Source organism: Gymnogyps californianus, chromosome 24 (genome assembly GCF_018139145.2).
Source record: "Gymnogyps californianus isolate 813 chromosome 24, ASM1813914v2, whole genome shotgun sequence".
NCBI classification, from domain to species: Eukaryota; Metazoa; Chordata; class Aves; order Accipitriformes; family Cathartidae; genus Gymnogyps; species Gymnogyps californianus.
The window spans coordinates 3,422,822-3,448,004 of NC_059494.1; the positions used below are offsets into that span (position 1 = coordinate 3,422,822).

General features: G+C 46.0%; 1 protein-coding gene across 2 annotated transcripts in view; it reads right to left on the minus strand.

Moving 5' to 3' along the window:
* Window positions 1–25,183, minus strand: part of FBN3 (fibrillin 3) — a 118,076-nt gene that overhangs the window by 58,477 nt on the left and 34,416 nt on the right. For both annotated transcript variants that reach the window (XM_050910372.1, XM_050910373.1), the window contains exons 7-8: window positions 7,488–7,685; window positions 5,977–6,102 (exon numbers count right to left, since the gene is read on the minus strand). In XM_050910372.1, coding sequence (XP_050766329.1) covers window positions 5,977–6,102; window positions 7,488–7,685 — 324 coding nt within the window. The remainder of the gene's footprint in view (window positions 1–5,976; window positions 6,103–7,487; window positions 7,686–25,183) is intronic.

Below are 25,183 nucleotides of genomic sequence, written 5' to 3' on the forward strand. Positions count from 1 at the left end.
AGAAGCATGAATGAGATTCAACAGAGTAAAAAACAGAGCCTCGTCTTCATTAGAAAATTTGGAATTTTGGGTGGTGGTGACAAAAGACTAGCCCGTGGGGACATAAGTAGCATCTAACATGTCACCCGACAAATACTAAATAGAAAGGGGTGAGGAAAAAAGAGGTGAGATTTGTAATTAAAGGATTTGTTCTCTCTTGGCAGAATCTGTCTCCTGGAGACGCCGAAGATGGTCAAAAAGGATCTACCCTGGATGGATTTGAACAGAGCTTGTTGCACAAAGCCTTTCACTCCCTTGCCTGGTGTTTCTCCATGTACTTTTTTGTATCTTGTATGTTATCATCCTGGAACAGTTTTGGATGTGAGACACTTATTCCTTTCAGGGCATTGGAAAGCATCCTGGGTGAGGTACTGGCATTACATACTTCACTGATAATGGAGCTGGCTTAGCATTTTGTTATGCAGTAGAGGAAGGGCTATTAAGAAAAGAAGTTAAATTATTGGCAGAGAACCACTAAAATTATGGAAGGAAAAGCTTTATTCAGTCAGTGATTCCACCCTTAAGAACATGCCGTGGAATTGTTCCCTTAAGTGTAATTTTTATGGTTGCTTCCAGGATAAATTAAAAATGTCACTCTGTGTAACAACCCCCCACTTCCCTGCGATTTATTGATAACGGTCTCTGCATCAGGAGGATGTGTCTGATTTCAGCTTTGATGTCTCCTTTCCTCATTTTGCACCGTTAGTGCCAGGAGTGCTTTCTGGTGTCCTCCTCAAAAATTCTTTTCTTCCAGCAGCATTAAGAAGTCAGCTGGATATAAGGATACCCTTCTCTCAGTGCTCACACACTCCTCATCCCTCTGCAAACCTCAACAGATCCTGCTCTTCTCCAGTTTCCCCATAAGCCAGGCATAGTATCTGTCAATTTAGCCCTAAGCTGGCAACATCTGCCCTCCTTGCTCATCTTTTCATACAAACACAATATCAACGCAATCCTTTGGCACTTGCAAAGCTGGCCTTGTCTGCAGTGCTGGTTAAGAGAGCAGCCTTCCCCTTCCCCACCCTCAATCCACCCCCCGATCCCCCCTGCTGTGTTTCATAGACTGCTTCTATCTTTCAGAAAGTGAGCAGGCAACTCTCTGTGCCAGAAATTTCTCATTATATGTTGCACAGCCCCAAGCTCAGGAACTCTCGATCCCTCGAGCTCCCTCAGAATACAATGAACAAAGGCATAAAATAAGCCACTATTTGAAAGTGTCACATTCATTAGAGATGAGCTGCAGAAATAACTCTGGAACTGAGCAACCCTGAACTTGGAGGATATTTAGGTTCAAATCCAAACTTGATGTCGTGTGCAAGTTTTCACATTTTGCAGATAGAAAAAGGACATCATTTTCCTTCTGGGGTTGACCAAAATTCATCCAGTGTATCCAGCTGCAGCCCCTTCACATGCTTGGGAAATCAGGGCCTGAGCCGGCCTCCGTTATCAGCGTAGAAGATCTTGCATAAGAAAAGCATCTTTATTCTTCAGGGATTCAGGGACGGAAAATGGAGCCTTAATTCCAGGTGCCATTTGTGTTAAGAGATAAGTATCACTATGGGAAACCAACGACATTATCTCTACTCCTGCCTATTCCCACCAATAAACAGCCCAAAGAAGATTAGTGGTACATGCTGCTGCGTTAATGAGGGAGACATCATTAATCAGCAGACACAGTGACACGGGCTCTGACCTTTGGCTCAAACGCAATCCCATCTGCTGACTTCACTCCCCAGGAGGAATCTTCTAAGCAGAAAATACAAGCTCCTGGGAACTAGGGAAGAATTTAACATAGACATTTAATCTAGTTTTAATATTTCCTGGATGCTAGGCTTGGATAAGGAATCTGAAAACAAGAGGAAACCATCTCCTCTTCCTAAAGCAAGATGGTCTCAGTGCAAGCTGAGAAATCACTCCTTTCGCCAGCTATAAAGTTCGCGCAAACAGACTCAACAAGGGAACTCCTGCAGCTTTGAGATTTTAGGCCTGGAGCACACCTGGATAAAGAAAATATCCTCTTACACTTGTGGTCGTTATTTTGATTAAAACCCTCGGCTCAGTGAGGAGGTTACTTGGACTGACACAGCTACTTTGGCAGGACAGACAATTTCAGCAAATCAGGAATTCGGTGCTCTATCATCAGCTGCACCAAACAGTTCGCTCCTGACTTACCAAAGCATGCAGCAAACTCTGAGACAGGGCCCAGATCCTCCTATGTTTATAAAGTGTTAGCATCAGATGAACCCCTTACAAGACGCTGGCTCTCTATTCCCCTATTCACATAGTTTTAGTGACTCACACGGGGTACGTGTCCTAGAGGGGAGCAGCGATAGCCCAGACAAAGGTATATCCTCTGCACCTTCTGACTGCCTGGTGGGGACGTGCTGGTGATTCACATCTGGGAAACAAGCCCTCGAAAGCTCTCTCAGCCCTGTCAGTTTAGAGCATCCCTCATGTTTATGTCATTCTCACAGAAGGACCCCTAGGTCAGGAAATCATACCAAAGGAAAGCATCCTCTTTTGGTGGTCTTCTTAGCAATTGAGGTAAGATAAGTGATGGAACAGACACCGTAGATGCTGGAGATGTCTCTTTTTATGGCCATCCAGGAAGGAGAGTGAAAGGAAGCTGTTTATGGCCATATCATGCTGCTTTTGCAGGCGTTCTGGGAAGTGGGGACCCATGCAGAGGCCCCTCGCATCTGGATGACAGATTCAGACAATGGATTGTTTTTAATCTTGGTATATAGGAGATTCCAGCTAAACTGATTTCATATGTGCTTTGCCTGGTCCCCAGCCAGCATGGGTGAGGCAGACCAAGGCAAGAAGAATTTTCTGCGTTCTGAGGACGGGCCCATGGTTCCAGTGCAGTCCAGCCTTTGCCCATTGGCCAGCCAAATTGCACGGGACATCACTGGATTTGGGGAACTGGTTCTTCACCCGAGATGTGTGTAAAAGGGCTGGTTTGGATTCTACTGGTTCCAAGTCCTTGGACGCCGGAGCGCTGCAAGAAACCCTTCTGTTAAAATTTTAGAAAGTCTCGTGGCACCCTGCCAAGGAAGATCCACAGACACAGATGTCTTCTCAACATAAAAGAACGTCCATCCCCCACCGAAGGATTAACCTCTGTAGCTGGTGTCTCGCTTTGGAAAAGTTGTTCTGAAGGGCTGAACCCCGGTCACGCGGCATGCACTGACACAGAGACTACTAGAATTATCCTAGCAAGGAAAAATGTCTGGATTGCAGGAAGGTGGGGGTATGGGAACAGTCACCTGGAAGCAGTGATGCTCCTTTCCCTGAGAACTGACTGTTGGGAGAAATCCCATGGGACAACGTACGCTGTCAAACCCACAGTGCCATGGAGGTGCTTTAATGCTTCTATGGTGACTGCTTAAGTTACCATGCTTCTGTGGTGGCCGCTGTAAGTGCTCTCTCTGTGTAATAGTTACCTGCCTGCAGTTCTGCCACTGTAAATAACTTTGCCACCCGGAAACAAATCCCAGGTTAAACGTCTGGATTCTAGTACATTCTTCATTCCTTGTCTTGGTTACCGCAGAACCTTGGAGAGGAATGGGAAGTGGAGCTCCTGAAGCCCAGCTCCCAACTCCACTTGAGAAGTGGAGTTCCTGAAGCCCAGCTAGGTGGGACGCAGTCACACCAGCACAACAAACACATTTCAACCCTAAAATGGCAAACACAGGCCAGCAGGGTTTCATTAGGGTATGTGGGAAAGAGCTTTTACAACCAAGGCAGGAAAAGTTTAATGCTGTTTTCCTTTTCATTTGCCAGATGTTTGGAAAATACAACGAATGTTTATTCCCCTACTTCTGAGAGGTGCAGCCTGCCTGGCAAGGTATGCATCTGGCCCACGAGAACTGCTGCAAAATGCTTGGGGAGAGCATGTCCTTCCTACAGAGGTCTGCACACCTCGGAGACATGCCGAGCAGTGATAAAGGAGATACTGAGACTGGACCTTAAGGAGCTGGAGCCAGACTCTCAAAATAGCATGAAGAGTGCTCAGATTGGTGGCACTGTGAATGTTTAACATACTGACTGCACCTCACCCTGCCTGAGCTCCACACTTTACTACAGAAGTATGTGCCTTACGGCATGGAGCAAGACATTGCCTTGCACTGCCTAGGTGAGTCCTGAATTTAACTAAGACAGTGGACCAACTTATCCTGAGTCTGAGAGCAAAGAGCAGTTCCAGGGGCTTCCAGAAGCAGGCAGAGTTCTGCCTTAACTGCCACAACTAGTCTTAACATTGTTAAGTTTTCACACCCCAAATGAAACTAGTCCTCTGGTCTGAGCATCAGGTATTTGGCCATTTCTAAGAAACTCTGCTAACCACCTGGAAAGTATTTCGCTTGAAAACGGCGGAGCTCTCTGCACCATCTTACCAGACCCTGCTGAGCTGCTGAGACCGATCCTTTCTGTTTCCTGCAGCCCTACCTCCAGACGTGGGGGTCTGACTGCCGACACTGCAGATCAGCTTGCCCACACGTTCAGAGCGGAGTTGCACCTGCACATCTGGGCAAAGCATCTGGGTCCTCCGCTGAAGTGTTTTCAGAAGGTAATTAATACTTAAACTCCTCCAACTTCTGTGCTGAAGAAGAGGCAAAGAGTAGTTTCTGCAAAGTCCCTTTCCATCGGGTTGGGAACTTCTCTAGGGAGTTTGGAAGTTGACTGCACTCCCCAGGCTGCCCACAGCACCAGGCTAAATGCTGATGCTGCAAAGAAGCAGCCTGCATTCCCCGCTGCTTGGCTTCAAGCTACAGTAGCTCCATAGCTACTGCGAAGGCAGTAATGTTTTAGAGCATCCCTAACTGTAAGCACAAACCATGCCTCTGAAGCACTGTCTCATTTCCAAGAGAGATGCTGAGGCTGAAAAGGTTACTCCCATTTACAACTCAGTTGAAGATGAGCACGGTGCATCCTACAAAGTAACCAGAAAGACAGGAAAACCAGGCACAGCAGGCAGGCTGTCTGCAGACAACCCTGGACTGGCAGGGAGGTATGCTTCCCCTCTGGGGCTGGGACAGTATCAGGCCGCTGGCTCAAAGGAGGGATGCTCACAGGCATGCTGCTGACTGGCATTTCATGCCTCTAATACCAAATTTTCATTTGTGCCTGCTTTGTGCTCAAGGACAAGGTTCAGGTTCTGGCCAACTTGTCAGTATGGAAAAATATCACCAAGTCAGTGAAGCAATACTGCATTTACTTGCTCTATACCCTCATCTCATGGAATCAGATCTTCTGCATTGCACCGAGAGCCATGGCGTTGTTTCTGGTTGTCTTACTCCATCACTACCCCAGCTAGTCAGACTCCACCCGCTTTGCCTGCCTTCCAGTTACTCTATTGAACTAGAGGCAACAAGTTGCAAGCTGCCAAAAAGATAAATATCGAGTGAACATAAGGAAAATATTCCTCACCATGACAGTGGTGCAACCCTGGGACAAGAGCCCCAAAAGAAAAAGCTTTGAGTTTTCAAAACTTGATCAGACTGAGCAACCTGATATAGCTTTGAATCCAGTCCTGAACTAAGCAGAAATCTAAAGCCCTCCAGAGGTCCCTTCTGCTCAATGACTCTGTGTTGCCATTAAAATATCTTTCAGAAAACACCTGCATGAAAAAAAACCTCTTTCTAGTTTAAGAGAAGATCAGAAGATCAGGCAAGCTCTATTCCTCATTTCCTTGCCTTGGACTCTGGGAAGCAGATAAACAGATGAGAAATTCATTTTGCAGTACATTTTCTAACATGATTTGATGGGATCAAGGCTGGCATGGGAGCTCTTTCACATCTCTACTTTGCCAGCCTTGGAGATGCCCTGTGAGCAGAGAGATTCTCAAGTTTTTAGATGCCCTTGTGCTCTCAGAGTGTGTCTGGGAACCCAGTGCTGAGCAGTTTGGTGAAGCCGTGCAGAAGTCTGCAACCTTACCTTCACATCTGTGGCTGGTCTCGCTCTGCTTGTGTCCCGCAGGGCATTTGCACTCGTAAGAACCCACGGTGTTGATGCAGTTACCACCTTGACAGAGGCCAGGAATGGCTTGACATTCATCCACATCTACAGGAAGAAGAGCAAAGATGTTAGAAAGTGCAGCCGTTGCAACAGATGAACGTTCAACACCAGCATGGCCCGAGTGCTATGAGAAAGAAGAAGCTTTGCTCCATTTTGTAATGCAATTACCCATCAGATTACATTAGAGATAAAGTGAGGGACAGAAAATGGACATAAAGGTATTGCTGGCTTATCTACACAAGCAAGAGGGAGACAAAAGTATAGTAATGCTTTCCAAAGCAAACATCCATGTCTCTACCCCCCTGTGGTTCGTTCCAGGCTGGTAGCTGAGTTGGAGAGGAGAATTGGTTTGGCGGGATGTCCTCCTGCTGCCTTCAGAGAGCAAGATCTGCTGCAGGGCAGAGAGGGGAACCTATGGACTGTAAGGTGTTACTCTTCAGCCCCATCCCAGGAAGGCTCACCCTGCAGCCATGGTCTCCTCATCGGTGAAGGGACCCTGTGCTTTCCAAAGCACCTCAGGAAGGCCTCAGTACTTGCTGCTAGAACCAGCATGCTCATGTGCTGCAGACATTATTTATACTCCAGTTCTGCTTGCAGTAACAGTGAGTGACAAATCTATTAAATAGGCCAAGCTCTCCTGAAGATTACAATAGACAGCAAGAAAGGTCTCCTCTTCAGCCTTCCCAATTTTGTCCTACAGGCACTGGCCAATGTGGGATTTGGACTGCAATTTTGGCTTTTGATCATGGCAGGTAAAGGCTGGAATTAGTTGCAGATGCAGAAAGGAATTCATGCAACCCTAAATGGAGACCCCTGCAACCCACCACTAGGGAGAAGCAGTGGCAGCTCCAGAAAGGCTGCCAAAGGGATCTGCTGATGGGAGCTCAGTGGACCATTCTGCTATTTTTGCCTGGGTGTCCCAGACATTGAATGCAACCTCTGAGCATGTGAATTATATATATTGTAATTGCCTGTGTGATCTTGAAGGAGTCATGGCCTCTGTTTTGAACCAATAATACAATTCACAGAGCGCTAGCCACCTGATATAAGTGCTGATCATGTTCCAGTGCTGGGACAGAAGCTCCAACAACAACAGCAGCACCACAGAATGAGGGCATATGGAAGGCTGTAACTTAGTTTTAAACCTGGAGAAACACTAGCCTGATTCACTACATCTTGTGGGGTGGAGGATGTCACCTGAGAACCAAAGCATGGCCAGAATCTTTAATTGAACTAAGATGATCTTAGATGATCCCATGGGAGACCCAAGGTCCATGGTGATGCTCTGCAACATACAGTGATGGATTTAGCAAAGTTAACACAGAGAACTGTTCTCTGTATCGGGGCTCCTGGCAGGCATTCATCACTTGCCCTTTCAGCGCACATCAGGATGGATAAGGGAACATCCTTCAGATGTTCATGGCATTTACCTTGGCAGGCTCCAGTACGAATGTTGGGAATGAAACCTCGGCGGCAGGGGTGAGGTTGGGCAGGGCACATCTCACATGGGTGACCCCAGGCCCGTCCAATGGTGGCACAACACATGGTCTTGGTGCAGACGATCCCACTGAGCTGGCCCTGGCACATCTGGTTATTTACTTGGCTAAAGCAGGGACCAGTACGATAGTCTGAAGGAGAACAATAATATCCACAGGTTAGATCAAGACACAAACACCAGGTTTTCTGTCTAACACACAGAGTGCCTATTCCCCTTCCTACCAGCACAGCCATTCAGGTGCAAAGTCAAACAAGTTCTGGGGAAAAAAAAAAATCTGCAATCATGAAAAGAACAAAAACTTAAGACCAAGCTGGAGACCAGTACTGGAGGTGGTGACCTTCTTTCTGCTGTGTGTTTCATGTGATCATCTAGAGGTTCTCCAAGCCAGCTCTTCCTAGTGTCCCTCAGGCTCATCCCATGAACTATACTTATTCTATGCCTTGGGTCACTCCCTTTAAGTACTGGCCCTAGAATGAACTCAAAATGTGAAGTCAGGCAAAGAGGCAATTTCAGGGCTGCAAGTTCCCCTGTTCTGTGGAACTGCTGGTGTCAGCAAAGCAATCAAACTTCATTTTAGTTAGGGGCAAAGATGCATATGGAGATGACGTGGTACAAGCATCTCTCACGGACAGCCTTAGGGCCTGACAGTCCATATAACGTAAACATAGAGGATGACGGAGATGTCTTGCTGTCAGATGACTTCTACTTGGCTTGCAGAGTAAGAGTCCTAGATCTCACCCACAAAACATTCTGGGAGAGAATTCCCAAACCTCTCCCCATGATGTCTACTGTAAATCCCACAAAGGGATTTCTACCCTCTCTGACAGTCTCTGTAAAGCACCTCCTGCAGTAATACACGTCATTGTGATTAACTTCTTTGGTTTAACTCTTAAAGGTCCCCTTGCAATTTTAACTAGATCTTTAAAACCCAGATGCTGCAGAAACAACCAGCCTGTTTCCCATTCCCAACAAGGATCCTCCTATCCCTTAAAACCAAAAAGATTTTGAAGGGCTTGTTTGCACTAAGGAATGTGGTTTTGCCACTGTCTGGGCTCTCATGACCCTTGATTAGGGATATTAGCACAGCAGGCATTCATCAGGAAACAAAATTCTTAAACGAGTTTTTTTCCTGCTACTGGGAATAGATGATTGCATGCAAGTGTTTGATCTGTGGCTGGAAAAAGGACCTTTAACCATGTTACTGTCAGACCAGAAAATTCCACATTAACTGTCTAAGGAAGTTAGGTGTTGGTCAAATAGCCGTTATTTCAGATAGTCTGGCTGAGATTTGCAAAGCTGCTTAGGGAATTTTGATGCTGGAGTGCCCAGTAACTAGTCATTGACTGTGAACCCAAATCCCTGCATCAGTACCCAGATTAGCCCACAGCTGTCTTTGCAGCGAAACGTTTGGATTTGACATGTCAAGTAACAAAAAACTTGCGTGGAGGGTGGTTATACCTAAATCATGAGCCACGGGCAGCACTGGCACCCACATCTAAAGACTAATAGTTCTGTTTCCAGAAATGTCTTAGTATAATACAGACACTCAACAAAGCAAAGCTCCACTTCTTGGCCTGCAAGTTCGCAGATATAAGTCTTTCCACACATGATCTTTGCAATCAGCTCCCTTCTATTTAAATCCTGACACACATGTGCAAAGAATAAAAAGCAAGGAAAACCATTAAATAGAGGGTTTGAGACAGAAAGCTTTCTCCCATAGGGTATGTTTGCATGACAGCCACATTGGCAGAACCTACATTTGCATGAAACCATGACAGAATGCCTTTATCCCGGGCTGTAAAAGATCATCTGGAAACGCTGGCAATTACTGCAGGCTTTAGACTGCCAGTGCCTGCGCTGACGTGCCTTCCTCAGTCCTGTGGCTTGTGCTGAGTAAAAACCATGTGAGGTTCATCTGTGTTACAACTGTCCCACCTAGCATCAAGGTAAGCATAAGCTACATGAAAACCACACAAGAAATCCTCCTCTGTCTCTGGGAAGGAATCAATTAGCACAATAATTGCTTATTTCCAGCTTAATGCTGCCTCTGATTTGTATTTCTTGAGCAGCTGAGAGCACAGTCGTACTTAAAAACTAATCCTGATAAAAGTGTCAAAAGAAGTTTGGTCTGTGGATGTCACTGAGAGGTAAACAGCAAGAAGGATTTGAGAAAAAAAAAAGGGCAATAATTTTGAAGTTACATTGGTATAAAGGTGACATAATCTCATAAAAATGCATTTGTTTGGAAATCAGAACAGAAATATGCACTATGTTTGCAGTGGTGAGTTACCAAATAATCATAATCTCTTTTTGACCCAAATTTTAACAAGATACCAAAGCACATGGTCCTCATTAATGTCTCCTGCCATGCCAAGTTTAATGCTTTAGTTTGTTCTACTTTATTCCTAGAAAAGAAATCAACAAAATTTGAGTTGTTTTCTCACCCATTGTCTTTTTTTTATAAAACTGAAAGGCTCTTGCTCAAACTTTCAACCTGGAGGAAAAGACCAAGGAGAGCTCTTTGCAACCACACCAGTGAACCATTTAAATCTTCTCAACGATCATACCCAAAAAACTACGAAAGAAATTGCTTTGTGATCCTATTTCAATGGAGCGATCGACTCAGCAAAGACCAAAAAAGCTAACAGACTGTACGAAAGTATTAGGAGAGGAATGAAGAACAACAGAGAGAGCATCATCGCTGAACTCACGGTTTGCTTCCAGCCTGAGGGCTGCTTGCAGCCCTAGCCCCCGACTGAGAAAGCAGCTAGCAGAATTGGGAAAGGAGCAGACAAGGGCAACAAGGACGATCAAAGGTGTGGAAGGGCTTATGTATGAGGGACAGCTGCACTGGGTAGCAGTCCTCAGTCTGAAAAAGAAACACCTGGAGGAAGACCTGATAGCAGAGGGTACAAAATCACGAGTGGCCTGAGGAGGAATGGTCTACTCACTTGCACAGCCAGAGCCAGGAGGCACCGCAGGCAGATAAGAAGTGAGGCTGGCTCAAAATAAATGGAGGAAAGCGGTTCTTCAGGCAACATATAAGTTAAGGGGAATTCTCCTAACAGAGGATGTTGTGAATTGTCAAAGATTATGAGCTACAGGTGCCTGGTGCCCAGGAAAGCCTTACAGAGGAGGATCATATAGGATTGCCCTGTTCCTGTACTGTTCCCCAGACATTAGCTTATGGATGCTGCCAGAGCTTTGAGGTACAAAGTCATCTCAGGCAGGGGCCCTGAATCCACCCTCTTACCGCTTCGTAAGCCATCCAGGCAGTTAAATTTTAGAGTTGTTTTTGGTTCAGCATTGTGCTGCAGCATCATTGCAGCTGGAGCCTGCGTGTTAGATAACTGCGGTTAGGTGGGCTGCAGCCGCGGTTAAACGTGGCAGTGCCTATGTGCTTCCAGTGCAGTATCATATATTTTATGAGCTATTCTGAAGCCTTGTTAACCCTAGGACAATGCAGAAACACCTAATAAAGAGAGCGTGCTTTCCCTCTTTCCTAGTCAAAAGGAGCATGGAGAAGAACACGTGGCTGATGTCACTGTGGTTGTACCTGCAAAGGGCTCTGGTTGACTTAGAAGGTCAGATCACGTAGATGTATAACCCAAAAACTGAGGCATGGCAGCGCTGTACAGAGAGGAAAGGGGTAAACTTGCACCTCCCACGTTATCCTGCTGAGGCATGGCTGGAGGCGATGCAGCAAGAATTCCTTGAGATTGATAATGAAAGTGCGATTGTGAGGAGAACATCCCCTTTTAAACAAATAATTGACAAAAATAGATTTTCATATGTAGATTACTTCTTTGGAGGGAATGAAGCCAAGGAAATTGCAGTCTGGAGTCCAGAAAGCCTGGCTGCATTCCAGCTCCCATCTGTTGCTAATTTTAATGGTCAAATTATTAAATTTTTAATGAGGCACCAATCAGATTTTATTAAGGAAATATGCGCACTTAGGAGATGTCTAAAGCCCTTTTACAGTCTATGTATGGGATCCCATCTTCCAGGAACCCTGTTGCAGGTAACTGTCCTTCAGAAGTTTGGTCTTTGCTGGTACATTTCTTGGAAACACAGAGATGAGGTGGCTTCCTCGCTGAAAGCTGCGATTTCTGCCTGTTCCCTCTTTCAAGCTTCCTCAGTCTTACAATAAGTGTCCAGTGGTAGGATACGGATGAGTTCCACCTTTCCGTCTGCAGGTAAAGTTCTCATTAAAGAGATCGCAAGAAATACTGGATCAGGCTTTATTTTGGGAATCAGTCAGAATCTTTTCACCTCTACAGAAGAGACCTTTAACACAGCAGGGCCATGCATATCTGAGCCTTTACCAATCACTTGTAGCTGCAAAAAACAACGTGCCAGCTCACTGCCTGACTTAACCTCTCCAAATACAGTTTTGCAAACAGTAAACACACAGCATAGGACAGACATCAGCTTCTCTCCCAGCATCTATCATCAGCCTCATCCATGCACTGATCTCATTTTTCTTTCTTGCCCCATTAATTTCCAAGTAGACCGTGCTCAGCACGTTCAGTCTGTAGATTTCTTATCACTGTAGAGGTAGATTAGGTTACTATTCATGCCTACTTGTCTTGAGCAGCCAGCAAGGAGAGAGAGCGCGCTCAAATTGCAAAAGGCACCACGGAATCAGAGTTGAAGCATCAACGTGTTTGCATTAACCACAAGAAATCTGACTCCTCGCTATGCTCTTTGTTTTCAAACCCTCGCCTCCCCCCACGTATGGCTTTGAAGCACCACCTAGCCTGGACTAGGGACTTTTGCAGATGCTGCAAAGCCATGCTGGGGCTACGGTGAGTCTTATCTACTCAATCCTGCAGCCAACACAGGCCCCAGATGTGCTCAGAAGAGGAAGCGTAACAGGAATAGACCTCATTCCCAGTTTCCATGTTTGGTTGGTTGCCATGGAGATCGTTAGGAACCCCTATAGCTGATGAATGGTCATTCCCGACAATTCCAAGCCGCAAGCCCTTGGGGAGTTAATGGGTGGGATCCATGCCATTACACATGCTCTTACACTGAGCCACGCTGTTCCACTTGCAAGCAGCTTCCTGCAAATATCCCTGTAGACATTTTTAACTTTCCTAATTAGCGTGTCTAGGATGTAAGTGGAGGAACACTTCACGGTTGCTGTGGACATCTGCCTTCACCCACGTGCTGCATGGAGACCTGCTGGAAGGGGTGGGACATTAAAGTGCAGTAAGTGGGTTCAAGTACTTCTGGTTCAGCCACGCCAGCACACAAAACCTCGTTGTTTCCCGTTTCCAGCACGTCGGGTGCTGTGCTGACCAGGGATGCTGCCCTGGCTTTGCCTACCCTACTTAACCCAAGCGTACCTTGCCAGAACCTGTCTCACCTCCTACAAGAGGTAATAAAGAACGATGCACTACTCTTTGCCAGCCACGGCTATAATTTATGCCAGAAATGCAGCTTGGACTCATTAAAAGAGAATAATCAGTTTCAGACTATTTAAAATTACCACTCTGAGGCTATCAAACATTTATGTACAACAGTTGGAAGGCACTTTCTCTATTGCTCAGTTTCCCCAATGCTCAATGAAAACAATGGAAACCTTTTGTAGGGAATGTTTCCCTGGGATATACAGCATAACTCAATGCCATTATTTTGCATGGAAACGTTAATTTCAGCAACTCAGACTGATTTCTTTGAAGGAGATCTCAAACGGAACACTTCCATAAACAAGGGCATTTTTCAAATGTTTTGTAACACCTGGATTGAAATAGTATCTGAACCTGAAATATTTACAACCTTATTTCATATCCAATTTAAATTACTGCTTTGCTGTGGGGGGAAGAAAAAAAGGCATTTCAAATTAACATTTTACTCCCTTTTAACTGGTTCTTACTGTTCCTTTGGGAAAATCGGTAGTTTTTGACAAAGAACTTCTGAAGAGAAGCATTTTGTTTGAAAATTTTCACAAGAAAAAGGATAGCTTCCTCCACTTTTATAACATCCAGCAGAGTGTCACCGAGTAAATTAATGCTTGCAATGGGAATTCAGCTCCCTGGGTAAAGATGCAAAAGCAGGAACAATTGCACTACTTTCCTTGCTATTTAAAACACAATCCTAGAAACACGAATATGCCTGACCCCAGCCGGGTAAGCAGATCTGCAGGTCCAGGCTAAAAGGAAGGCGAAGGGACTGAAGCTCCTCCGCACTCTCACCCTGCCTTTCAGCCTGCCATTTCTCTGGCACCATTTGGCTGGAATCCCCTCGTGAGACAGGCCGTGGGCTGGGTGAATTCCTTCTTCACAAACTAAATAAATAGAGCAGCAAGGGAGAAGAGATTTTTCTTTGCTAAAAATCAAATTCCTTCTCATAATAAACAATGCTTTCGCTGAAGGCTTTTTCTTAAAACAGTAAGGACAAACGTGGCCTGTAAGTAATCCCCGGGGAGCTACAGACCTCGCTGGGATGAGGTCACTACAACACATGCCCCAGGCTTTGGCAGGCTTCCACGTTGCTTTCCAAAAGCTCCGGCAACCGAGTACAGGAGAGCAAGGAGAGTGGATATCAAGCCCGATATCTATTTTTCTATTTTCAATGAATGATTTCCATCAGCAGGAGGCTTGGTCCCCCGGCCACGGGAGCACAGCCTTGCAATTCTTTCTGTCTGTAACCTTCTGGGCTTTTGGAGCAAGACAAACGGCCAGCTCTGGGAGTGAGCGAGAGCCGATGCAACCGAGGCAAGGCACTGATCTGGCAGATCCCTCTGCAGATTTCTACCCAAAAAGATTCCCACACAAACTCTGGCTGCTTGTGATGGGGATGTTCCCTGGAGAGCCCACGGAGAAGGCTGGCTGTGCCCTCTGGGACCTGCCGGGAGAGCTGATGATAACTTACAAATTAAATGCTTAATGGAGCAATTCATGCCCTGCTTCTAGAGAGACCACAAACGTATGGGAAAGTACACAGGGGAACAGGATCCAAAAGCCACCAGCCAAACAACCAACTGAAAGGAGCCAAGCAAAAATCCTGCGATTATTTCTGTTGCACTAAATGTGAATGCAGAGATTTTACAACATTGATCGTAGGTCTCGGCACACAACGCAGCTCTAAATATCTGCTAAGCCTCTCAGGCTGTGTCGATACGTGACAGCTTTGGTGGTGGGGGGGGGGGGTGGATGCAGGGAGAACAGGGTGAGGGTCTCCGTAAAGGGCTCCTTTCTCATGGAATACTTTCTCCACCTAGTCATTTCCTTACCTCATACAAACACAGCCACATTCCTGATGTTTAACTGTTTGGACTTTTGCAGAAAAGAAAAAGCTGGCTGGGGCAGTTTATAAGGCCAGACATTCCAAGTGCTGAAAAAACATATTCAAAGGAAATAGTAAAGGGAGAACTTTTTTAAGTTTTCCTGTCCTATTTTTACAGTTTCCTGTCAAAGTCTTAGCCTGATGAAACCTGAGATAGAGCCCCACGCACAACCCTCCTCCAAGGGCTCTCCACTGCAGCAGCATCTGAGGCACAAAGCACACACACGGCAACACGGGGCCAGTAGTTCCAGCAGTTGTAGAAATGTCTGGGAGGGTTGGAGCAGGGGGGCTGGCACTGCCACGCTGTGTCCTCCGTCCTGGAAGAGACCACGGGGTCAGAACGCTGTGGGCTGTTGAGGAGCTGCCTGGTCAGTTAGTGCAGAGATGGAGGTGCAGGAATGGAGGTGCTGGGGGTGGCATGGGGGTTTGGTAGCTCCAGACTCTTCCCCACACACACGGCTGCCCCAGGGGGAAGCCTCGCACCTCTCAGACTCCTTTGGCAGAGATCCTGGCTGTGGGCAGGCTCCTGGATATCGGAGGAAAGAGTATATGGAGATGGTGGCTGGGCTGGGCTGAGCTGCGACTGAATTGGGGGGGATTCCTCCTGGACAGCTGATTGTGTGTTCCCGACAGGACTGAGTAAGGGAAGGAGAAATTGGTGTCTGCCAGGTGGGAAGCATTTTTGGGCAGAGGGTTTGTGGACTTTGCCTACCTTCCTTCTGGGACAATGAGCTGGGAGGAAATGACGGCAAGGACAGTACTAAAGCAAGGACTTCCAGACAATGTGGTTGGTTCTACAGGTCTTGCCTGATTGTATCAGTGTTGCCGTGCATAAGCTGCAGTCATCTTCATCTGTTCGTTGCTGCATTCAGCAAAGGTTCTGCATTTCAAAAGTAGCAATGCAATGCTTGTGCTAGGCAGAGCAAGGTGTTCTTTGGAAGAAGCTTATCCGCAGCTAAAGTATCTTGAAATAGAAGGAGGAAGTCTCAGAAATGACCAAGCAGACACAAATAGCATGTTATTAGATTCTTCTCAGACTCAATTAATGGAACTGGAAACATTGCGCTCTCCTTAGCAACCCTTATCCCACTACACTCTAGCAGGCTTTGCCTTTGCATTCAATGGGAAGCGTTCCAAGTCCCTGCCACAAATGGGGGCTGTGGGCCCTGCTTGGTTGGACAGGCCTGGAGCTGCTGTGCCACCATGAGCTGAGTGCCCATTCACAGAACTGCCCAAGGGTCTTGAGTAGATGTGGACCAAGCAATGCCTCTCCCGCCAGTCTGCGTTCCTCCTCGTCCATCTTCATGGGCTTACAGAGAACAGAGGGTTGATGCACAGCCTTGATGCACAGCTTTGGGTTGGTATCAGTGCACGGGAACCGCAGCCGTTCATGCATCTACCTCCAAACACGCTCCACGGAGCCTGTGACTGTGATGTGATGGCCCATTGCACTCCTCACAGCCAGCTGGCAGAGGGCTGCTTACAGCCCTTGCAGAGTCTCCAGATTCGGATGAAATGTGAAAACAGGCATTTATCTTCACGCCACTTTTCTCCCACAAGGATCAGCAGGTTCAACAACATCAGGATACTCTTGCTCATGGACACCCCTCCCCGCAGTGAGAATGAGAGAAAGCCACACGTCACTGCATCCAAGAGCGATGAAGGGTCAGAAGATAAGACAGCCACCTTCCTGCTCAATCCAGAGCAGGGAATGCGGCGCCAGCTGCAGAGACAAGAAGGTCCCAACCTCTGACGGTCCAGCCTCCTCGGCTCACTCAGCTACAGCTGACTCAAATGCTCCTGTGTTTCTCAGTGGCAATGCAAATGGCTTGCCTTTGGACGAAGCCGACTCGTGCATCTCTTTGCAAAGACCCTCTTTGCTATTACTTGTACCTTTGCCAAATTTTACCTACTCAGGCTGAAACAGGTTTGTATCCAGGATAAGCAGTTTTGGAAAATTCCAGTCAAAACATTTCTGTCAGATTTAAAGATAAATCTTGGGAATGCTGTTTCCATGAAGGTCTCTGGAGGAAATTAATTCTGATTCCAGAGGCTGGTTCCCATTGTGCACAGTGAACTGGCCTCTGAGCCACAGGCTCAACACCAAGCAGCAAACAAAGGTATTAAGTAGCTGTGCTTTGGGAGTGCTGCCCACCCTCTGGCAGGGGAAAAGTAGTATGTGATTGTCTCATTAAAGATTGTACCATAAAGCCCAGGGGCATGCAGGAAAATTATATGTGCAGGATGTGTCTACATCCCACCAGTACTCCCCGCAGACTATGATTGGCTTTCCGCAGAGATCAGAGGGAAATGTGGTTTCACAGAACTGTAATTATTTTATCAAGTAAACCTGTCTGCAGGAGGAAAATGGCAGCCTACAGTTGAGTACAGAGTTGAATTCCACCGTGGTGAAGTTTCTGCCAGACCTTTCTGCATAAATGCAGGCAAGTTGTAACAGTAGATGTCAGAGCTCTTCGGACTACAGTTGATTATCAAAATGCTTTTTCTACCATAATGTAGAGAAATGGGAGCTTATGCCTCACCTTTGGAGGCAGGCTGAGGAGAAGGAACCCCATCACATATCTCAGCTACGCATTCTGCTTTATGTCTTAACATCTGGATTAGCAGAGCACTAGGAAAAATCAGCTGAACGCCTGGTTTCCAACGAGGATGAGAAATCTCTTTGTAAACACAGTCTTTTATTAAAAAGCTCATCGGGGGGGGGGGGGAATCTTAACCACTGCCAATAGCATTCCTCTGTAAGATTTTTGGTTGAAGTAATTTCAAGCTTAATCTGGAACTGATAGGAAGAAGGGCTTGCCAAGTGGCCGGCAAACTCGTGTCTCGGCTGGGTGGTACTATACTCGCACCACCCAGACGGCTTTGAGGGGGCACGGCAGACAGGAGCCACCACAGCCAGCGCGTTCCCTTGCCTTTTTCCTACCCCAGAGAACTGAAACCCAAGAAATGAATACGAGTTCATGACACCCTGGAACAGCCTTGCAGCTCCGGGGATGCATGTGGAGGCCCAGGCAAAGCGAATTTCAGCTTGGTTTCAGGAGCCGCATCCTGGTCCATGTTTCTGGGATCTCTCCATTCCTCTGGGATTGTTGCTGTGTGTCGCTCTTCTTTCAGAAGAGCAGCTGGCTTGGGGCTCAGTTTCACAATGTGCATGGCCTTCAGGCACAGCCAGAGGTTGTATGGAGGAGATATTTTCGCTAACCTGACATTTATCCCCAGAACACAAATTCTACTGGGCAGCTCAAATTAAGGAATTTCATCTGAAAGGCAAAGGCTGAGATTGAAGACCTTTCCCAGTTATCATCTCAGGTATCACTGAATTTCCATGAACTATTTGCGGTCCCTTTCTTGCTAGCATGATGTACGCTCTTGTGTGCCTGGGCTCTGGGGGAGTTTCCAGCTAAAGGTATGAAATACATACATCCCTACTGATTACTTCACTAGGAGCAGCATTTGGGAAGTTCAGGACTGTGACCTGAGTTAGGAAGGAGCGAGGAAAGGGACCGCCTTTACTGTTGGCTGCTTCCTGCTACGGCTTTTGCGTGCACGCATGGGGATCAGACACATCTTGTGTGGCTGCTTCGTTTCTCCTAAGCCTCCAAATCAGACTGAAACTTTAGGAAAAAAAAATCATGATGAAGAGGAAACAGAAAAGCTGAGACAAAGCCACTCTTAATAACTCTTCTCAGGAGGGGGGTTGGAGAGGCCTTACAAGCAAGAATAATGGGGTATTCTACAATATTCCCATCATCTGGAAATCTGAGTGGATTAAAGTGCAGTTTATGCGGAGACACTCACTAACGTCCATCTGTATGTTACAAGATGGTGGTTTGGATCATGTATTCTGTTTATATATGGCCTGAGGTGTCTGTCACTAGAAGGAGGGAACGCTAGAGATCATTTTGGATTTCTCTTTCCCTTACACAAGACTGACTACCAGAATTAGACCTAACCAAAATTTGTATAACCTGCTCTTAAACACCTACAGATATGAAAATCCACAGCCTCCTTACGCAATTCTTCTAGTGCTTAAATATTTCAGGACAATGGATGAGTGGCAGTTAGCCTGATAGAAATCGAATGAAATTATGAGGATGAGAGGAACTGCTGTCCTACACAGTAAGGTTCTTTGATAAATTGATATAGCGTATAAAAATATGCTAATCTGAGGACTTGCATTAGCCTGACTCATTGTTAATGGAGATTTCTTCCAGGACTGGAATTGTATCAGTCAAAAGGAACCCTGGATTCACTAGCAACCCCCTCCCAAAAGGCATCAAAATCCTTTTGAAACTTCGGAGAATCTACAGACACAGACACATTTTGGAGACTCAGAAATCCTCCCTGAGTGCACATCAGAGGAGATTCTCATGTTATGTACATGCTAAAACATAAAAAGCTGTATCTTGATATAAGCAGCATAATGGAGATTCAGGAAGAAAATGGGAGCAGATTAGCAACAGCTTTAAAGTAAAAGGTACTGGGTAGCGATTTAGATGCTATCTGTTCCTTTTCCTATGTACTATGTCTTGTTTACTAGGGGATTGTGTAGAACTTTGTTTCTGAAGCTGCCTGGGACCTGCTTTTGCCCACTCTGGTTATATCCCAAGGTCCTGATACTTTAACGTGCTTTTGGAGAAGCACTGGACATGCAGAACATGATCTGCTCTTCACTGAGTGCTCTGTGGCTTCATCTGGAGACCTGCCACAAAGAGACCAACCAAGGCTCTGCCACGGGATGGGATCAAGCCCCAGACACAGACTCTCAGAATTCCTCTTTGTCATGTGTTTAACTGCTCCAAGCGTGGCAATTTTTGAAAGCCCATATCCTCCTCACTCAATGGTTGACAGTCCTTCTTGAGGTATTTGGAAAGAAATAGGAGAAATAAGAATCTCTTGAAATCAGCAGTGCAATGTTGAAAGACATGGATTCTGTTGGTGAGAAGCTGCTGTTTGGGAGCATTTTTACTTCAATCCAATCCAGTCCTGGTTATGGTTTTGGAAAGAGAGTACTCCTGCGGTGAGGACTATGGAAGAACAGGAGATACTCACTGCCTGTTCCATAGACGTAGCATGTCTAGGACCTGCTGTGGCTCTAATCCTTGCTTTTTTTCATGTGTTCAAAACACTGTGTGCAACAATAGGGCTTTGTTTTCTTGCACTGGCTAATGAAGAGCCAGAACTCAGACGCTGGATATGCCAGTTTTAAGTTTGCTATTACCTTTACATGGACACAATCCCTTCCAAGGCTCTTCATGGGATATGGGACTTGGGAACAACTATGCAAGGCTTCAAGAGCACAGCTGGCTTTCAGCTCGGCCCAGAAGTGTTTGCACTGAAGAACACCACCCCACAAGTCTGTTGGTTAAACTTTTGGAAACCTTGCACCATTAAGAGGAGAGGACACGCAGACATAGCAAGGGCCTTCTGAACCAGACAAATCATAGGAACCACAGACAGTGTCCACAAAGATCGAGAATGTTACTCTAAATATCTTTTTTCCCAAAGTAAAAGAAGACTTTCTTTCATGAGAGGTAGCAACTGGCATCCACAGCGAAGACTTCAGCATTTGGATGGAAAAAAACCCAAATTAAACCTCATCCTTGGAACACAGGAGGAGCTTCCACACCTTCACCTGAGTCAAATGTTGTCATTTTTTACAACAAATTTTTTCCTACTTGAAGGAGGGTGAAATCAGAGACGTGACATCAAAATGTTTCATTTTTCTGTAAAACTATTAAAAAAAAATTGGCCTCTCTCCCCACAGATTCATTTTTTCTGTACTGCAGCTTTTCCTCCAACACTGATGTAATGTGAGTTCATGTTACCAAAGGCTGCTGGCGTTATACAATATATTCACTAGTTCTTCATCCCTGAAGATGTCAAGTAGAGAGAGGAAATGATGCTAAGATTCTTTGAGTACCTAGCTATTAAGGTATTTACCTCCGAAGTGGAGTATTTCCTGAACGAAGTGTGAAGGTAGTTAGATTGCTTCCATTACAAAGCAGCCTCTTACTGGAGCCCTAAGCTGTTGAACATGCAGCTTGTTGAGTGTACGGCAGCAGAAGCTGTTGCTTAGCATTCAGGAATTTAGTTTATTATAGTTTAAAAGTAAAATTATCTCTTTTTATGGTTATAGCAAAATAAAGTAAAATTAAAACCCTAAATAAATCTGCAACCGCATAGATTTGTGGCGTTTGAATGCCTTCCTTTCGTCAACACAGATGGGCGCATTTTTCAGCGCTTGCCAGTCTAAACTGATACCCCAAACCCTGTAGGAAAGCACAACCCCAGAGAGCAAAGGAACAGCTAACAGCCACACTAGAAACAAGAGCAATTGTGCAAAGCTAACGAGCCTTTCTGAGAATCTTGACGCCTCAGCACAGATATTAGCTGGACTAATGCAGCTCTGTTCTTTGAAACAAGTTAGTATCTTTGCGTGGTATTACCTTCTGTACATGTAACAATCTGAGATCATGGCACCACGCCGTGCCTTGCAGCAGAGAGAGTTCAGGCATTTACAGTTTTTAAATCTGTAAGGATGAATTGGTCTGAACATCAAACAAGCCAGTGCATGACAACCAGAGACTCTTGCCTATACCCTACTACATATGGATTAGCCACATCACATCATCAGAAAGCCCTTCCCTCTTGATCTGAACACTCCAGAGATGGGATTCCCTTATTAAATGTAGAGAAGTCCATAGTCCATATGTCTGTGGCAGAACTGATCACCGCTCTGTATACATTCATCTTAAAGTCAATGTCTGCATTTGGTCAGTGAATCCTGCCCCTCGTGCTGTTATCACTCCATCTATAAGGTTTCACGGCGTGCTGTGCTCAGCTGGACACATCTACCCCACAGAGGTCTAAAGTGAGGCTATGTAGTGCAGGGGGTCCAGCACATTCCTGTGGAAGACAGCCAGTCGAAACCGACCTCCTTGTTAAAAATATGATCTGGTTTTTCCAATTTGAACTTGTTTTCCTTCAGCTTTCAGTCTCTTCACCTTGCTTCAGCAGAATGACCTGGGTCAGTCCCTGCTTTCACAGCTCGTCACATTCTACAACAAGACTTCTCTGCTAAGGGACACCCCACCCTCCCGTGACACTGTCAACTAGCCACTTCTGCCAGCGGATGCACTGCTGATGAGGGTACAGCCCTCAGGCTATAGTGTGCTTGACCAAAGACTATTCCTGAAGTAATGGCACCATTTTATCCAGGTGTCCTTGCAAAGAAATGTCCCTGAGGAAGACTGGCACTTCAGCTTGGACAAACCACTTAGAGATTTCTCCTGGGTGAAGGAAATCCCTTGGGACTCTTGGTTATGCCTCTGTTGAGCTCAAGGGGCTTCTCCTACAGAGCTCTTTGGCAGGGGAGCAGATGAGTGGCAGAGGAGCAGACAGATGAGGTCCCCAAATACGATAGTAAGTTGCAAGGCCAAAGAGTCAGCAGGTCAGGGTCATCTATGTGCTAGGTATCATCTGGCCTGCTTCTGCTACACTTGAAACACGGACACTGGTGAATTTTGATAAAGGGGGGCTCTTTAAAAATGACATTTCCTGGCATTTATTTCAGGCTGAAAATAGTCAGTGCCTTTTCTTAGGTTGAGGTAACATCTCCACCTGTAAAAGCACATCATCAAGCATCCAGTGTGTCTGTGCTGGCTGAAGGCGAACCAGCTCTTGGTCCAGAAGCCAGCCAGCCACAGCAGCATGAGCTGGAGCGAGTCCATCCTTCCTAACAGACTGGTCTCTTAACACAACTTTTCAGTCTGAGACATCTTATGGTTTATTTAAGACTGTAGCTCCAGCCAGGAAGTGGCTTATTTGGGAACATCATCAGGCGCAAACGCACAGTTGACTGTATCTCAACACACAGTCCTGCCTCAGTCGTGCTCTTATCGCTGTTAGCAGTTGATTTACCACCCCTCCTGCAAACGCTGGGGTGCTGCAGCAAAATGTCTATTATTTTACAGAGACATAACAGGGTGATGTAATGAGCTGCCCAAACAAGCGCAAGCAGTGGGCCAAACTCAGGATGGAGCAGCAGAGCTCATACTGCTTTGTCCTATTGCTCAGAACATAAAATCTCCACATTACCCAGCTATGATTCAAACCAACTGCCCCATTTCAGTAATGGGGCTGGGAGAGATGGAGAGATGCATCCTACAACACGTCCTCTCTTCTGCAGGCTGAGCGTGGTCTGATCTGCCCATCCAGATGGTTCCTATCAGTAGACATCTCACAGCACAGTACTGAGGGAAATGACTGTACGTATCACATTATCTCTGCTTTCTTTCCTGAAAGGCAGTGAAAGCCAGCTTAAACTACCTGTCATTTTCTTTGGACTCTGTAGCCAGGACAGTCTCTCATTTTGTGCTCTGGAAGCAGCAGACAGAAGGATGCTAGAGTGCAAGAGTGCATTCTTATTGCCTAATGCCAGCACGCTGCATTTAGCAGTTAGCAATGGTTCCCCCCTGAGAAACATCACAGTAGCTACTCTGTGTGGGAAGGAGGAAGGTGAATGATCTCTCACTAGACAGTAACTGGCATTAGCGGAAGCTCTCTGCCCACAGAGATGCAGGCAGGAATCTCAGGAATTTCCAGAGTACTCAACCAGGTACCCAGCTGTGCTATGAGAGCATCACCACGGAGCCTTGGCCTGAAACCTGGACTTCCTACATATGAAGCCAGTGGGTTTCAGGCTCTGCTTTGAACTAATCTTTCTTCAGAAAAATCTTCAGGAACGAGACTCCGAGCTAAACTGAGAGCTATAGATGATCCATGTTGCTTCCAAGCCTGCTACTTGAGTCTCCTGTTACTGGAGACTCCCAAGGATGCTTGTAAACGTGTCAAATACCATGGCTGCTTTAAATGGAGAAACTGAACAGAAATTCAACAGTGGCCGTGTCTCAGTACGTCTGGTGCTTAGGGACTTCATCCTAACAGGCCTAGTGATGGAGCAGGAATTCATTTTCTCCTTGGAAGGGCTAAGCTCTTCGCTCTTACGCTAATTATTCTTGGTAGGTCAGTCACAACCACCTCACCTGGCTGCAAACTCCCCGACTGCCCAGCCAGGAGCCTCTTTGAAAAGTGTAACTTCTAACATCTCTTAGCAAAGCAAGCGCTCTGTTTGTCTTGGCAGGGAAGACCTGTGTATACACAGCTGGAGAGCTTGTTTTGTCTCTTAGTACAAGTCTGGACTAAACCAAATCTCTAAAGGCTTTGTAAAAATGCTCTCTTTATTTAAAGAATTTTATACATTACAAGATGTCTCCGAAGTCTGCCCCTGCTCAGACCCCTTCTTCCCCTGCCTCTTCCACTCTCTCCTACCCCCTCCACTACCACGCACACAGAGTCTGGACAGTCGGATTTTTCAGTCCCTCCTGACACTGCTGTATCCAGAAGTTTCTTTAAGAAATTTCCAGCTTTCTTTTCAAACACGGCCAATGTCCGTATTGATTTATGAATCTCAATACTTCAGATCCCCATGAGCTAGAAAAAAAGAAAGCAGCTCTACAGACACAGTTCTGGAGCTTGGGTTTAGGGTTTTAGGGGAAGGAATCTTGCACGGTAGAGCCTTCAAAAGAGAAAGGCTGTTATCGTAATACCTTTCCATAACTAAAGCAATGAATATCTGCATGTGCATGTGTGTGTGTGTGCTAGAAAAAGGCAGGGAGAGGGCTTAAAGAACATATAACTGCAGTGCTCGACCGATACCTGTGTTTGCAGGAGAGTACAAAGACGGAGACTGGAACAATGAAAGGTTACTTCAGTAAATGTGTGTGGAGGCTTTTAAAGAGCTTTCCCTTCTCTGCATCCAATAAATGTGAGGCTCAAACCACAGCAGAGGCCTTTTATGGGGCACCTGCACCATTAGGTTCGGTAGATACTTTTGCAACCAGGGAACATTGCACAACTATGTTGAGTTCTGCGTATTTCTGCTGGCCGCTGTTCAAGCAGGGCTGACTGATGCCTGGGCTACCGGAAACCAACTGTTATTCCTATCTCACCCTCTAAATCACGTTGCCAAGAATTCCCAACTTGGAAAAAAACACTAAAGGCAAGAACAGTCCAATCCTTGGACATGGAGTTAAAGAGAATGAGCCCAATCTCGAGAAAGTAAGAGGCTAGAAAAGCCGAATATTTCCAGGGTGCTTTGATCTTAATCCTGGGAGTTTGCACATTGGCTTCGTGTTTCAGTTTCATTTCTGCTCTGTGCCACTCTGACCCTTGCCAAAAATCATATCAGAGCAGTGTCGTGAGATGTCCCTTTAAGCCAACAGGAAAGGGAGAAATTTCATGTCTCAGCCA